Source organism: Uranotaenia lowii, chromosome 3 (genome assembly GCF_029784155.1).
Source record: "Uranotaenia lowii strain MFRU-FL chromosome 3, ASM2978415v1, whole genome shotgun sequence".
Lineage (NCBI taxonomy): Eukaryota > Metazoa > Arthropoda > Insecta > Diptera > Culicidae > Uranotaenia > Uranotaenia lowii.
In genome coordinates this window covers 332,367,703-332,383,462 of record NC_073693.1, presented here as the reverse complement: position 1 = coordinate 332,383,462, position 15,760 = coordinate 332,367,703, and the positions used below count along the sequence as shown (strand labels likewise).

At 33.3% G+C, this 15,760-nt stretch overlaps 1 protein-coding gene across 1 annotated transcript in view; it reads right to left on the bottom strand.

Moving 5' to 3' along the window:
* Positions 1 to 15,760, bottom strand: part of LOC129754196 (dynein axonemal assembly factor 5) — a 54,240-nt gene that overhangs the window by 29,186 nt on the left and 9,294 nt on the right. Inside the window, exons 2-4 of the mRNA XM_055750090.1 lie at positions 8,477 to 9,506; positions 8,314 to 8,389; positions 8,139 to 8,248 (exon numbers count right to left, since the gene is read on the bottom strand). Of these exons, the coding sequence (XP_055606065.1) occupies positions 8,139 to 8,248; positions 8,314 to 8,389; positions 8,477 to 9,506 (1,216 nt within the window). The remainder of the gene's footprint in view (positions 1 to 8,138; positions 8,249 to 8,313; positions 8,390 to 8,476; positions 9,507 to 15,760) is intronic.

Here is a 15,760-nt window from a genome sequence, read left to right as displayed (position 1 = left end):
CATTTTTGTCATTTTTGTCATTTTTGTCATTTTTGTCATTTTTGTCATTTTTGTCATTTTTGTCATTTTTGTCATTTTTGTCATTTTTGTCATTTTTGTCATTTTTGTCATTTTTGTCATTTTTGTCATTTTTGTCATTTTTGTCATTTTTGTCATTTTTGTAATTTTTGTCATTTTTGTCATTTTAGTCTATTTTTGTTATTTTATTTTTGCAATTTTTGTAGTTGCTGTAATTTTTGTAATAATTGTAATTTTTGTCATTTTTGTAATTTTTGTCATTTTTGTCATTTTTGTCATTTGTGTCATTTGTGTCATTTTTGTCATTTTTGTCATTTTTGTCATTTTTGTCATTTGTGTCATTTGTGTCATTTTTGTCATTTTTGTCATTTTTGTCATTTTTGTCATTTTTGTCATTTTTGTCATTTTTGTCATTTTTGTCATTTTTGTCATTTTTGTCATTTTTGTCATTTTTGTCATTTTTGTCATTTTTGTCATTTTTGTCATTTTTGTCATTTTTGTCATTTTTGTCATTTTTGTCATTTTTGTCATTTTTGTCATTTTTGTCATTTTTGTCATTTTTGTCATTTTTGTCATTTTTGTCATTTTTGTCATTTTTGTCATTTTTGTCATTTTTGTCATTTTTGTCATTTTTGTCATTTTTGTCATTTTTGTCATTTTTGTCATTTTTGTCATTTTTGTCATTTTTGTCATTTTTGTCATTTTTGTCATTTTTGTCATTTTTGTCATTTTTGTCATTTTTGTCATTTTTGTCATTTTTGTCATTTTTGTCATTTTTGTCATTTTTGTCATTTTTGTCATTTTTGTCATTTTTGTCATTTTTGTCATTTTTTTCGTTTTTGTTATTTTTGTCATTTTTGTCATTTTTGTCATTTTTGTCATTTTTGGCATTTTTGTCATTTTTGTCATTTTTGTCATTTTTGTCATTTTTGTCATTTTTGTCATTTTTGTCATTTTTGTCATTTTTGTCATTTTTGTCATTTTTGTCATTTTTGTCATTTTTGTCATTTTTGTCATTTTTGTCATTTTTGTCATTTTTGTCATTTTTGTCATTTTTGTCATTTTTGTCATTTTTGTCATTTTTGTCATTTTTGTCATTTTTGTCATTTTTGTAATTTTTGTAATTTTTGTCATTTTTGTCAATTTTGTCATTTTTGTCATTTGTGTCATTTGTGTCATTTGTGTCATTTTTGTCATTTTTGTCATTTTTGTCATTTTTGTCATTTTTGTCATTTTTGTCATTTTTGTCATTTTTGTCATTTTTGTCATTTTTGTCATTTTTGTCATTTTTGTCATTTTTGTCATTTTTGTCATTTTTGTCATTTTTGTCATTTTTGTCATTTTTGTCATTTTTGTCATTTTTGTCATTTTTGTCATTTTTGTCATTTTTGTCATTTTTGTCATTTTTGTCATTTTTGTCATTTTTGTCATTTTTGTCATTTTTGTCATTTTTGTCATTTTTCTCATTTTTGTCATTTTTGTCATTTTTGTCATTTTTGTCATTTTTGTCATTTTTGTCATTTTTGTCATTTTTGTCATTTTTGTCATTTTTGTCATTTTTGTCATTTTTGTCATTTTTGTCATTTTTGTCATTTTTGTCATTTTTGTCATTTTTGTCATTTTTGTCATTTTTGTCATTTTTGTCATTTTTGTCATTTTTGTCATTTTTGTCATTTTTGTCATTTTTGTCATTTTTGTCATTTTTGTCATTTTTGTCATTTTTGTCATTTTTGTCATTTTTGTCATTTTTGTCATTTTTGTCATTTTTGTCATTTTTGTCATTTTTGTCATTTTTGTCATTTTTGTCATTTTTGTCATTTTTGTCATTTTTGTCATTTTTGTCATTTTTGTCATTTTTGTCATTTTTGTCATTTTTGTCATTTTTGTCATTTTTGTCATTTTTGTCATTTTTGTCATTTTTGTCATTTTTGTCATTTTTGTCATTTTTGTCATTTTTGTCATTTTTGTCATTTTTGTCATTTTTGTCATTTTTGTCATTTTTGTCATTTTTGTCATTTTTGTCATTTTTGTCATTTTTGTCATTTTTGTCATTTTTGTCATTTTTGTCATTTTTGTCATTTTTGTCATTTTTGTCATTTTTGTCATTTTTGTCATTTTTGTCATTTTTGTCATTTTTGTCATTTTTGTCATTTTTGTCATTTTTGTCATTTTTGTCATTTTTGTCATTTTTGTCATTTTTGTCATTTTTGTCATTTTTGTCATTTTTGTCATTTTTGTCATTTTTGTCATTTTTGTCATTTTTGTCATTTTTGTCATTTTTGTCATTTTTGTCATTTTTGTCATTTTTGTCATTTTTGTCATTTTTGTCATTTTTGTCATTTTTGTCATTTTTGTCATTTTTGTCATTTTTGTCATTTTTGTCATTTTTGTCATTTTTGTCATTTTTGTCATTTTTGTCATTTTTGTCATTTTTGTCATTTTTGTCATTTTTGTCATTTTTGTCATTTTTGTCATTTTTGTCATTTTTGTCATTTTTGTCATTTTTGTCATTTTTGTCATTTTTGTCATTTTTGTCATTTTTGTCATTTTTGTCATTTTTGTCATTTTTGTCATTTTTGTCATTTTTGTCATTTTTGTCATTTTTGTCATTTTTGTCATTTTTATCATTTTTATCATTTTTGTCATTTTTGTCATTTTTTGTCATTTTTGTCATTTTTGTCATTTTTGTCATTTTTGTCATTTTTTTCATTTTTGTCATTTTTGTCATTTTTGTCATTTTTGTCATTTTTGTCATTTTTGTCATTTTTGTCATTTTTGTCATTTTTGTCATTTTTGTCATTTTTGTCATTTTTGTCATTTTTGTCATTTTTGTCATTTTTGTCATTTTTGTCATTTTTGTCATTTTTGTCATTTTTGTCATTTTTGTCATTTTTGTCATTTTTGTCATTTTTGTCATTTTTGTCATTTTTGTCATTTTTGTCATTTTTGTCATTTTTGTCATTTTTGTCATTTTTGTCATTTTTGTCATTTTTGTCATTTTTGTCATTTTTGTCATTTTTGTCATTTTTGTCATTTTTGTCATTTTTGTCATTTTTGTCATTTTTGTCATTTTTGTCATTTTTGTCATTTTTGTCATTTTTGTCATTTTTGTCATTTTTGTCATTTTTGTCATTTTTGTCATTTTTGTCATTTTTGTCATTTTTGTCATTTTTGTCATTTTTGTCATTTTTGTCATTTTTGTCATTTTTGTCATTTTTGTCATTTTTGTCATTTTTGTCATTTTTGTCATTTTTATCATTTTTATCATTTTTGTCATTTTGTCATTTTTTGTCATTTTTGTCATTTTTGTCATTTTTGTCATTTTTGTCATTTTTGTCATTTTTTTCATTTTTGTCATTTTTGTCATTTTTGTCATTTTTGTCATTTTTGTCATTTTTGTCATTTTTGTCATTTTTGTCATTTTTGTCATTTTTGTCATTTTTGTCATTTTTGTCATTTTTGTCATTTTTGTCATTTTTGTCATTTTGTCATTTTTGTCATTTTTGTCATTTTTGTCATTTTTGTCATTTTTGTCATTTTTGTCATTTTTGTCATTTTTGTCATTTTTGTCATTTTTGTCATTTTTGTCATTTTTGTCATTTTTGTCATTTTTGTCATTTTTGTCATTTTTGTCATTTTTGTCATTTTTGTCATTTTTGTCATTTTTGTCATTTTTGTCATTTTTGTCATTTTTGTCATTTTTGTCATTTTTGTCATTTTTGTCATTTTTGTCATTTTTGTCATTTTTGTCATTTTTGTCATTTTTGTCATTTTTTGTCATTTTTGTCATTTTTGTCATTTTTGTCATTTTTGTCATTTTTGTCATTTTTGTCATTTTTGTAATTTTTGTATTTCATTTTTGTCATTTTTGTCATTTTTGTAATTTTTGTCATTTTTGTCATTTTTGTCATTTTTGTCATTTTTGTAATTTTTGTCATTTTTGTCATTTTTGTCATTTTTGTCATTTTTGTAATTTTTGTCATTTTTGTCATTTTTGTCATTTTTGTCATTTTTGTCATTTTTGTCATTTTTGTCATTTTGTCATTTTTGTCATTTTTGTCATTTTTGTCATTTTTGTCATTTTTGTCATTTTTGTCATTTTTGTCATTTTTGTCATTTTTGTCATTTTTGTCATTTTTGTCATTTTTGTCATTTTTGTCATTTTTGTCATTTTTGTCATTTTGTCATTTTTGTCATTTTTGTCATTTTTGTCATTTTTGTCATTTTTGTCATTTTTGTCATTTTTGTCATTTTTGTCATTTTTGTCATTTTTGTCATTTTTGTCATTTTTGTCATTTTTGTCATTTTTGTCATTTTTGTCATTTTTGTCATTTTTGTCATTTTTGTCATTTTTGTCATTTTTGTCATTTTTGTCATTTTTGTCATTTTTGTCATTTTTGTCATTTTTGTCATTTTTGTCATTTTTGTCATTTTTGTCATTTTTGTCATTTTTGTCATTTTTGTCATTTTTGTCATTTTTGTCATTTTTGTCATTTTTGTCATTTTGTCATTTTTGTCATTTTTGTCATTTTTGTCATTTTTGTCATTTTTGTCATTTTTGTCATTTTTGTCATTTTTGTCATTTTTGTCATTTTTGTCATTTTTGTCATTTTTGTCATTTTTGTCATTTTTGTCATTTTTGTCATTTTGTCATTTTTGTCATTTTTGTCATTTTTGTCATTTTTGTCATTTTGTCATTTTTGTCATTTTTGTCATTTTTGTCATTTTTGTCATTTTTGTCATTTTTGTCATTTTTGTCATTTTTGTCATTTTTGTCATTTTTGTCATTTTTGTCATTTTTGTCATTTTTGTCATTTTTGTCATTTTTGTCATTTTTGTCATTTTTGTCATTTTTGTCATTTTTGTCATTTTTTGTCATTTTATTTTGTCATTTTTGTCATTTTTGTCATTTTTGTCATTTTTGTCATTTTTGTCATTTTTGTCATTTTTGTCATTTTTGTCATTTTTGTCATTTTTGTCATTTTTGTCATTTTTGTCATTTTTGTCATTTTTGTCATTTTTGTCATTTTTGTCATTTTTGTCATTTTTGTCATTTTTGTCATTTTTGTCATTTTTGTCATTTTTGTCATTTTTGTCATTTTTGTCATTTTTGTCATTTTTGTCATTTTTGTCATTTTTGTCATTTTTGTCATTTTTGTCATTTTTGTCATTTTTGTCATTTTTGTCATTTTTGTCATTTTTGTCATTTTTGTCATTTTTGTCATTTTTGTCATTTTTGTCATTTTTGTCATTTTTGTCATTTTTGTCATTTTTGTCATTTTTGTCATTTTTGTCATTTTTGTCATTTTTGTCATTTTTGTCATTTTTGTCATTTTTGTCATTTTTATCATTTTTGTCATTTTTGTCATTTTTGTCATTTTTGTCATTTTTGTCATTTTTGTCATTTTTTTCATTTTTGTCATTTTTGTCATTTTTGTCATTTTTGTCATTTTTGTCATTTTGGTCATTTTTGTCATTTTTGTCATTTTTGTCATTTTTGTCATTTTTGTCATTTTTGTCATTTTTGTCATTTTTGTCATTTTTGTCATTTTTGTCATTTTTGTCATTTTTGTCATTTTTGTCATTTTTGTCATTTTTGTCATTTTTGTCATTTTTGTCATTTTTGTCATTTTTGTCATTTTTGTCATTTTTGTCATTTTTGTCATTTTTGTCATTTTTGTCATTTTTGTCATTTTTGTCATTTTTGTCATTTTTGTCATTTTTGTCATTTTTGTCATTTTTGTCATTTTTGTCATTTTTGTCATTTTTGTCATTTTTGTCATTTTTGTCATTTTTGTCATTTTTGTCATTTTTGTCATTTTTGTCATTTTTGTCATTTTTGTCATTTTTGTCATTTTTGTCATTTTTTTCGTTTTTGTTATTTTTGTCATTTTTGTCATTTTTGTCATTTTTGTCATTTTTGTCATTTTTGTCATTTTTGTCATTTTTGTCATTTTTGTCATTTTTGTCATTTTTGTCATTTTTGTCATTTTTGTCATTTTTATCATTTTTGTCATTTTTGTCATTTTTGTCATTTTTGTCATTTTTGTCATTTTTGTTATTTTTGTCATTTGTGTCATTTTTGTCATTTGTGTCATTTTTGTCATTTTTGTCATTTTTGTCATTTTTGTAATTTTTGTCATTTTTGTCATTTTTGTCATTTTTGTCATTTTTGTCATTTTTGTCATTTTTGTCATTTTTGTCATTTTTGTCATTTTTGTCATTTTTGTCATTTTTGTCATTTTTGTCATTTTTGTCATTTTTGTCATTTTTGTCATTTTTGTCATTTTTGTCATTTTTGTCATTTTTGTCATTTTTGTCATTTTTGTCATTTTTGTCATTTTTGTCATTTTTGTCATTTTTGTCATTTTTGTCATTTTTGTCATTTTTGTCATTTTTGTCATTTTTGTCATTTTTGTCATTTTTGTCATTTTTGTCATTTTTGTCATTTTTGTCATTTTTGTCATTTTTGTCATTTTTGTCATTTTTGTCATTTTTGTCATTTTTGTCATTTTTGTCATTTTTGTCATTTTTGTCATTTTTGTCATTTTTGTCATTTTTGTCATTTTTGTCATTTTTGTCATTTTTGTCATTTTTGTCACTTTTGTCATTTTTGTCATTTTTGTCATTTTTGTCATTTTTGTCATTTTTGTCATTTTTGTCATTTTTGTCATTTTTGTCATTTTTGTCATTTTTGTCATTTTTGTCATTTTTGTCATTTTTGTCATTTTTGTCATTTTTGTCATTTTTGTCATTTTTGTCATTTTTGTCACTTTTGTCATTTTTGTCATTTTTGTCATTTTTGTCATTTTTGTCATTTTTGTCATTTTTGTCATTTTTGTCATTTTTGTCATTTTTGTCATTTTTGTCATTTTTGTCATTTTTGTCATTTTTGTCATTTTTGTCATTTTTGTCATTTTTGTCATTTTTGTCATTTTTGTCATTTTTGTAATTTTTGTCATTTTTGTCATTTTTGTCATTTTTGTCATTTTTGTCATTTTTGTCATTTTTGTCATTTTTGTCATTTTTGTCATTTTTGTCATTTTTGTCATTTTTGTCATTTTTGTCATTTTTGTCATTTTTGTCATTTTTGTCATTTTTGTCATTTTTGTCATTTTTGTCATTTTTGTCATTTTTGTCATTTTTGTCATTTTTGTCATTTTTGTCATTTTTGTCATTTTTGTCATTTTTGTCATTTTTGTCATTTTTGTCATTTTTGTCATTTTTGTCATTTTTGTCATTTTTGTCATTTTTGTCATTTTTGTCATTTTTGTCATTTTTGTCATTTTTGTCATTTTTGTCATTTTTGTCATTTTTGTCATTTTTGTCATTTTTGTCATTTTTGTCATTTTTGTCATTTTTGTCATTTTTGTCATTTTTTGTCATTTTTGTCATTTTTGTCATTTTTGTCATTTTTGTCATTTTTGTCATTTTTGTCATTTTTGTCATTTTTGTCATTTTTGTCATTTTTGTCATTTTTGTCATTTTTGTCATTTTTGTCATTTTTGTCATTTTTGTCATTTTTGTCATTTTTGTCATTTTTGTCATTTTTGTCATTTTTGTCATTTTTGTCATTTTTGTCATTTTTGTCATTTTTGTCATTTTTGTCATTTTTGTCATTTTTGTCATTTTTGTCATTTTTGTCATTTTTGTCATTTTTGTCATTTTTGTCATTTTTGACATTCTTGAGAGAAGTTAAATAAAAAGGGTCAAAATGTTCGAGGTTTTGTTCTGATTATGCATGGGATCTGGCCAAATTTCACACGTGGAAGTTTCAAGGAACAGACATGATTGAGCTTTCATTCAAAATTTTTTGTTGAACTTCAGCTCAAAGTGTTCATTATAAACATTGATGATATTTTTTGAGAAAATTTCATAAAAAAATGCATTAAAACGACTTAAAAATCAACACTCTTGGCTGATATTCAAATGATTCTTAAAAAAATAGTTTGTAAAGAATCAAGAGCACCGAAATTTGAGGAATTTTTAATTATGTAGAATATAAAACTTGAAAAAGTAAGTGATGTCTATTATTCTGTTTAAACAACTGAAAGCGAAACGTTTTTCGTTCGGGATCAGTGAGTTGGTACCTGTAAGATAAAAATATGAATTGTACTTACAATGCTATTCTCTACTCCTTGCGACATTGCACACAAACAAGCCGTTGCCATCGAGCGAATGGATTCCGAACTTCGACCGGCTGCCCAAACCAAATAAGGAGCGATAGTCTCTGTAAATATTTTAACGAAAATATGTCAGAATGAATAAGGGTATAACTAAACCTACGAAACCCACCTTCAATAAAATTCTTTACAAGCTCTGAATGCTTCTCATCCGAAGCCTGCATGGTATCCTTCCACTGGAGTAGAGCCTGCAACATTCAATATGAAAGTTGAGAAAAAAAAAACATTGGCAATAATTTACCCAATCGCAAAGTGGATTGATTCGCGATACTCACGATAGAAATCGAGCTGAAGAGTTTGATTTTTCCCGGTGGGCTGGCGTGCTTCAGTGCAATCTCCAGTGATTTTTTCAGCACCGTATGATATGGTAAGCGAAAACCACACACGGATACGATACCCGCCAGCAGCCGGATGCTATCGGATGAATCGGAATTTATAGTTTCCAAATTCTCCAGAGAGATAATAACCGAAGCCATATGGCGTTCGTGGAGTGCATCCAGCCGGGAATCTAACAGCGCTAGAACCTGCAGGGCTCGGTCACGAACGGCCAAAGCATCCTCATAACTAAATGCAGCCACCTTAAGGACAACGGTGTAAAGCATCCGTTCCACCGCCAACTGGTCCGATTCGTTGGCGAGCCCCTCGATTTCTTTAGCATGGAACACGCGATGATAGTCAGGGATGAGACGCTCGCAGAAAGATAATAATTCAAGCTGGTAGGGTTCTTTCAAATTGTGGCAAACCTCACTATCCGTGAGAAAGGATGTAATCTTCTTCAAGTGCTTTAGTTTCTCAATTCCAGATGAATTGTACATGGCGTTGATACATTTCAAATGTCCGAACGAGTGAAATTTTCTGAATTCAACCAGGGCATGCTTGCTCCACGTTTCATACTCTAGCAAAATTCCACACAAATGAGCAACTTTCAAAGCTTCCGATGAAATGTCTTTGTCAGAATCCATACAAGTTTTCGCAAGCACCGGATTGATCTGCATGAACAGGGTGGATAAACTTTTTTCCGCATGAAGGACGACGAGCTTCAGCAGCTTTGTGGCATGCAGCCGTATGTCTTCCTTCCATTCTTCCATTTCGTGCAGGATTAGCTCAACAATCTTCAAACTTCGCTGAACGATAGCCCTACAAGGTAAGGTGGGACGTTCGTATTCCCCGGGATAGTTGGGGGGCACCAAATCTGCCAGTTTGGCTTTCGAGAGCTCTGCTTCATTTTCGACATAGTAGAGTTCTCCAGCCTTTTTCCACCGTTCCAGAATGTCGTCACGAACTTCGGCCGTGTCATCGGTGAGGCTGGAAAATGGAACATAAAGGGTTTTATGCAAAACTTTCGGTAATGAAATGGGACTTAGTTGCAGTGGAATTTGTTTGAGAAGAGTTGAAACAATGGTTGGCTTCTGACTGGAAATCGAACGAAATAATTATTAAAAAAAAATGCTGATGTCTAAATCTTAAGAATTAACTCGACCAAAACAGCAACACAATAAAAAATTAAATGAAAATTACGATTACTTTTTTATACGGAATTTTCATTCTCTGGAATGATTCATCCCTACATTTACTTTTTTTTATCGAAATAGATGTTTAACCATGGGTGGCCAAGACTTTCTCCAAAATTGTCTTATTTTGAAGCTTGCGGACAGCAGAAATTGAATTTCTGTATCGAAATTCGCAACGTGAATCCACCTATGGGCCCTTTATGTACATTTAAGGAAAAAAGGTTTTCATTATTCAGGTCTTTAGGGTTTAAAACTTTATGGACCCGAATTAATTTTGACTATCAAAAATCCCCGAATTTATGCGACCGTTTTTCCATCGATGTACAAAAAAAGCACACAGGCGGATCCATGTTGCGTAATTTTCATTAAGAAATTCTATTTCTGCTGTCCGTTAGCTTCAAAATAAGGCAATTTTGAGGAAAATCTCGGCCACCCATATACCCCCCTCTATACTGAAGCGCCCATTTTTAAAAGAACTTAAAAGAAAGCATCTTAAAGACTCCAGAGACTAGAAAAATACGCAATGTAACCCAGGAAATAATTTAAAGATTGAAAAATAATAGGTTAAAAAAATTGAAATACACGTGTGGTTTGGTTAACGTGTGACAGTGGAATGAATTTATTTTAACTATCTTACAACTAGGCACGGATTACTATGATAAGATCTTTATTAAATCTACGCCTCCTACACTCCTCCCTAATCCGTGACGCCTACAAGTCCACAAAATCGCTGCTGCTTCTGGACAGCTAGAGGCTTCGTGAACCCATCAGCCGGTTGATCCGTCGTCGGGATGTACTTCACCTTCACCGCTCCTTCCTTCAGACTCTCGTGCACGAAGTGGTAACGAATGCTCACGTGCTTCGTTCGGGGGTTGTATGCTCCGTTTCCAGCGATGCTGATTGCTCCCTGGTTATCGCATTGAATCAGCACTGGTTCCTCCTCGAAAATCTGCGACCGCAAGTTCGTCCACCACATGGCCTCTTGGATGGTTCGAGACAGAGCCATGTACTCCGCCTCACAAGATGACAGGGCGACAGTCGGCTGCTTCTTGACGTTCCACGAAATGGCTCCTCCCTGCATCGTGAACACGTAGCCAGTCGTCGACCTTCGGTTGTCCGGATCTCCTCCCCAATCGGCATCGCTAAAACCGACCAGCTCTGATGATCCACGCTTGCTGTACTCCAGCTTTTTCGTTGTAGTACCCTTCAAGTAGCGGATGATTTTCTTCACTGCTTCCCAGTGCTGTCGTCCTGGATTTGAACAGAACTGGCTCACCGCATTAACCGCATAGGAAATATCCGGACGAGTTACTTGAGCTGCGAACGACAGACATCCCACCGCTTCTTTGAATGGCACCTTCTTCATTTCAGCTTCTTCTTCCGGACCGTTGGGACCCATGGACTTGCCCAACCTCACGCTCGGATCTGCTGGAATGGACACCGGTTTCGCATCTGCCATGCCAAACCGCTGGATAAGCTCCTCGACGTACGCTTGCTGATCGAGCCAGAGCTTTCCCTCTTCTCGATCCCTCGTAATTCGGACACCTAGACAGTACTTGGCCTCACCGAGATCCTTCATCTTGAACTGCTCACACAAGTATGCCTTCAGCTTCTCCTTCAACTTCCGGTCATTGGTGAAGATCAAGAAATCGTCAACGTAGATGGTGACGAACATTAACTTTTCCTCACGCACCATCCAGTACAGGCAGGTATCGACTGAAGAACGGTTCAGTCCGAACCTCTGCAGTACATCATCCAGCTGAGCATTCCAAACGCGGCTTGACTGCTTCAAGCCGTACAGTGCCTTCTTCAGCCGGCAAACCTTGCCGCTCCGGTTCTCCACACCCTGCGGCGGCACCATGTATATTTCCTCGTCCTTCAGCTCGCCCTGTAGAAACGCCGTCACGGCGTCCATCTGATCGATGTCCAGATCATAACGCACCGCCAGGGCCATGAGGTATCGGACCGTCGCGTACCGCACGACGGGGGAATACACCTCATCGTAATCCAGACCTGGCCTCTGGGAACAGCCCTTGACTACGAGACGAGCCTTGTACCGCTGAACAACTCCATCGGGTCCACGCTTCGTTTTGAAGACCCACTTGTTCCGTATAGCTTTCCGCCCCTCGGGCAGATCGGTCAGCACCCACGTCTCGTTTTCGCTCAACGACTGCAACTCTTCTTCCATGGCTCGAACCCAATGCTCTCTGTCGGACCGACACAGAACCTCGTCGTAGGTAGTTGGATCGTCCATCTGCTTCGCATCATCGGTCGTTTCGGGTGGCAACTGAGGGGAAACACTTTCACCAGAAAAGGATCCATAGCTAATGAAATCAGAATACTTGCCTGGATACCTGCGCTCCCGACCGCTGCGCCTCAATCCTTGCTCATTAGCTGGTCTTTGAATTTGCGGTGGGAGCGCATTTTCGGCAGATCCGGCACCGCCACCAGCAACTTCATCTCCAGCATTATCGATGCTAAGAAGGATAACAGCATCGCCCGGTTGTCGTGCGTCTGGACCAGCACAACCAACGCCTGATTCGAAGACCTCCTCGAATTTAAGTTCGAAGAATTCAACAGGCTTCACACCACACGCTGCGCGTGCGTTCGCCTCGCCCTCAGCCAAAACCACAACATCTCGGCTGATCTGGAACTCGTTGCGCTCGGGGTCATACACACGATAGCCTTTGGTATCTTCACAATAACCAACAAAAATGCCGTTCTTTGCCTTGGGATCAAACTTCTTGCGCTTCGCCTTCGGGATGTGTGTCGTCACTCTTGAACCAAAAACTTTCAAATGGCGAAGATTCGATTTCTTGCCAGACCACGCCTCTTCCGGCGTCTTGTTGTCCAAACACCTCGTCGGACATCGGTTGACGAGATAGGCGGCTGTCGCGACTGCCTCTGCCCAGTACTCCTTACCAAGCTTCGCATCGTTCAGCATGCACCGTGCTTTCTCCACCAGTGTACGGTTCATCCTCTCCGCGACGCCGTTTTGCTGCGGCGTGTATGGACAAGTCGTTTGATGCCGGATACCCTCGCGCTCCAGAACCTTTCGGAAGCCTCGGTTTGCGTACTCCGTCCCGTTGTCGGTACGCAGGATCTTCAATTTCTTGCCGCTTTGCCGTTCAGCATTGGCCTTGAACTTCTTGAAAGCCTCAAGCACCTGGTCCTTGCGCTCGAGAAAATAGATGACGACCTTCTTGCTCGCATCGTCGACAAACGTTGCAAAATAATGGCTGTCTCCAAACGATGTCACCTCGATGGGCCCACAGAGATCGGAGTGTACCAACTCCAACAGCTCCGTGGCTCTTGATTCGCTGCTCGGAAATGAAAATCGTGCCTGCTTCCCTTTGAGACACGACTCACAATCGATGATCGCTTCATTTTGGAACTCCATACCGTTGGCCATTCGCTTCAGTTTCTTCAAGCTGCTTTCATTTAAATTCATTTAAATCTCCGGAATCCAGATACCATTCGTCCGCTTTGACGTCTCCGATGGCAAAAATGCTGCAGAATCCCTTCGGCTTGCTTCCTTTCGTCCTCTTGAGTGGACACTTGACGGCAAAATGTCCCGGCTTCTCGCAATTGTAGCAAAGCTTCTCGTTTTTGCCACCCTCTTTCGATTCACTTGATTTCTTCCGGTTCATTTTGCTGTACAGAGCACCGTCCGTGCTGCTGCCGACCGGACCACGTTCCAGCTTCACGTCTTGAAGGATTTTGGCCTTTACTGCATCCGATGTCAACGCCGTTCCGGAAGCTTCGAGCCCCATTATCATAGGCTCGTATTGTTCGGGAAGGCCCATCAGCAAAATCGCCGCTAGCCAGGAATCGTTCACCTCGAATCCCACGTTTCTGAGCTTGTGACTGGTGCTCATCAACTCGTCCACGTATGCCTCAACGCTGGAACAATTGACGAGCCGCACCGACGTGAATTTTCTCAGCAATCCTATCTTTCTTGTTAGCCCAGTATCCTGGAAGGCAGTTTTCAATTTTGCCCACGCGTCCTCGGCACTAACCGCATCCTGCACCAAGCTGTAGTTGTAGCTTTCTAGGCTCAGGCAGATGGTGGCCAAAGCTTGCATCTTCAAATCTTCCGGCACACCATCACCACCTCCTTCCACAGCAGACCAGCTACCCTCGCGGATCAAAATCATCCGCATCGCAAACGCCCACGACGTGTAATTGTCCCTTCCACGCAGCTTCTCAATGGGGGGCAACGCAACGGAACTCCTGCCGACTCGAACGCTTCCTGCTCCGATCGTACCGCTTCCGCCGGGTGCTTCATTTCTTGAAGACTGCTGATGAGGACCATCTCCTAGGACTTGATGTGTCCTTTCCGCTTGCCGTGTTCCTTCAGGGCTTCGAGTGGTCATGCTTCGTCTTGATGTGACCAAAGAAAAATTTACTGACTTCCGGTTTGGGTAACTGGGCCCATAACCAATTGAAATACACGTGTGGTTTGGTTAACGTGTGACAGTGGAATGAATTTATTTTAACTATCTTACAACTAGGCACGGATTACTATGATAAGATCTTTATTAAATCTACGCCTCCTACAAAAAATCATATTCAAATTTTGAAGTTAGAAAATAAAAAAAAAATCAATTTATTGAGAATCTGTCTGTAAATCTGGAAATGTCTATTTGAATTGAAAAGGAATAGAATGCATGTGAGGATTCAATACATTTTAGTGGCGCCAGATACGAGAAAAATGTCTATTTCAAAATAGATTGCATGTGGAAATTCAAATGATATGAGTGACTCCAGCCATAGACTAGAAATATTCTCAACGTAGGCAACGAAATAACTTTATACATTGAAAAATTAAAAGATGGATAGTTGTTTATGCAAAAAGTGGATTTTGTTAGAACGAGTACTAACGTCAAGTGCCGAAAGGATTGAGTTTTGCAACGAATTGCATGCACAATTTTTTTTGCAATACCGCAAAATACTCTCCAGAATCAAGTTTTTCATCTTAAAGAAACAGATTATAGTTTTTCCTTACAAATCAAAACAGTATCAAAATGTAAAACTTTTCGACATTGCTTTGAAAACTGTATCGGAAAATACTACTTTTCGACATTGTTTTTTTTTGGTAGAAAAAGCAGGCCTTTTCAAAGCAAACTTCTTAACGAAAAACAAACATTTCAGTTCGGAGTTGCAAAATAATTGTTATGCATCAAGTTGCAAAAAGTAGTTTTTTCAGCACCAATCGTAAATTTAACGTTGAATGCTGAAAAAACGAGTTTGCAACGAGTTACACACAAAATTTTATGAATATTTGAAAAAAATCAAATACAAAACCGTCGTACTCATGCATGATTATTTGTAAGATTCAATAGGAAAAATTGAGGGCTACGTTTATTCTGCCTTTGAATGTAGTAAAGCAGGGCTCAGTGAAAATAAGTGATTTTCGGAACATTGCGCAATGATACTGTTTAATTCATTGTAGATGTTCATATGCCCTTTTCACAGATTAGTAATGAAATGCTTATTTGAAAGGGATGGTATTCATGTGAAAATTCAATAAATTTAACGTTCCAGAGACTAAATTAACTTAAAGATTAAAGAATTAAAGCCAAAACAATATTAATTGTTAGAAACTACATACACTGCCGGCCATAAGTTTGGGATCACCCCACCCTGAGATGATCGGGTTGGAAATTCAAGTTCAGTTTTTGGAATATGTCCTATCTTTAAGTTCAATTTAAATCATATAATTGTTAGTTTTAATAAATATGCAAGTACATAATACTGGGTTGTACCAACTGTAGAGTCCCTGTGTTCTAGAGATTTCTTATGAGGTAGAAATAAACTATCCGGTCTCTTTTGACCAGGATCCCGTACAAAACAGGCGTTATTGTGGACATTGAGAAAACCCCTTAAGCTTCAACTTTCAATAATCTCAACATTGAAATTTTGTAAGAATAACATGCAAAGAAGATTTTGCTAACGATGACTGAGATATGGCCGATTAAAATTTTTATGCTTTTGAGGGGGCGATCCTAAACATTTGGTCGGCGGTGTAATTATACAATTTTTATT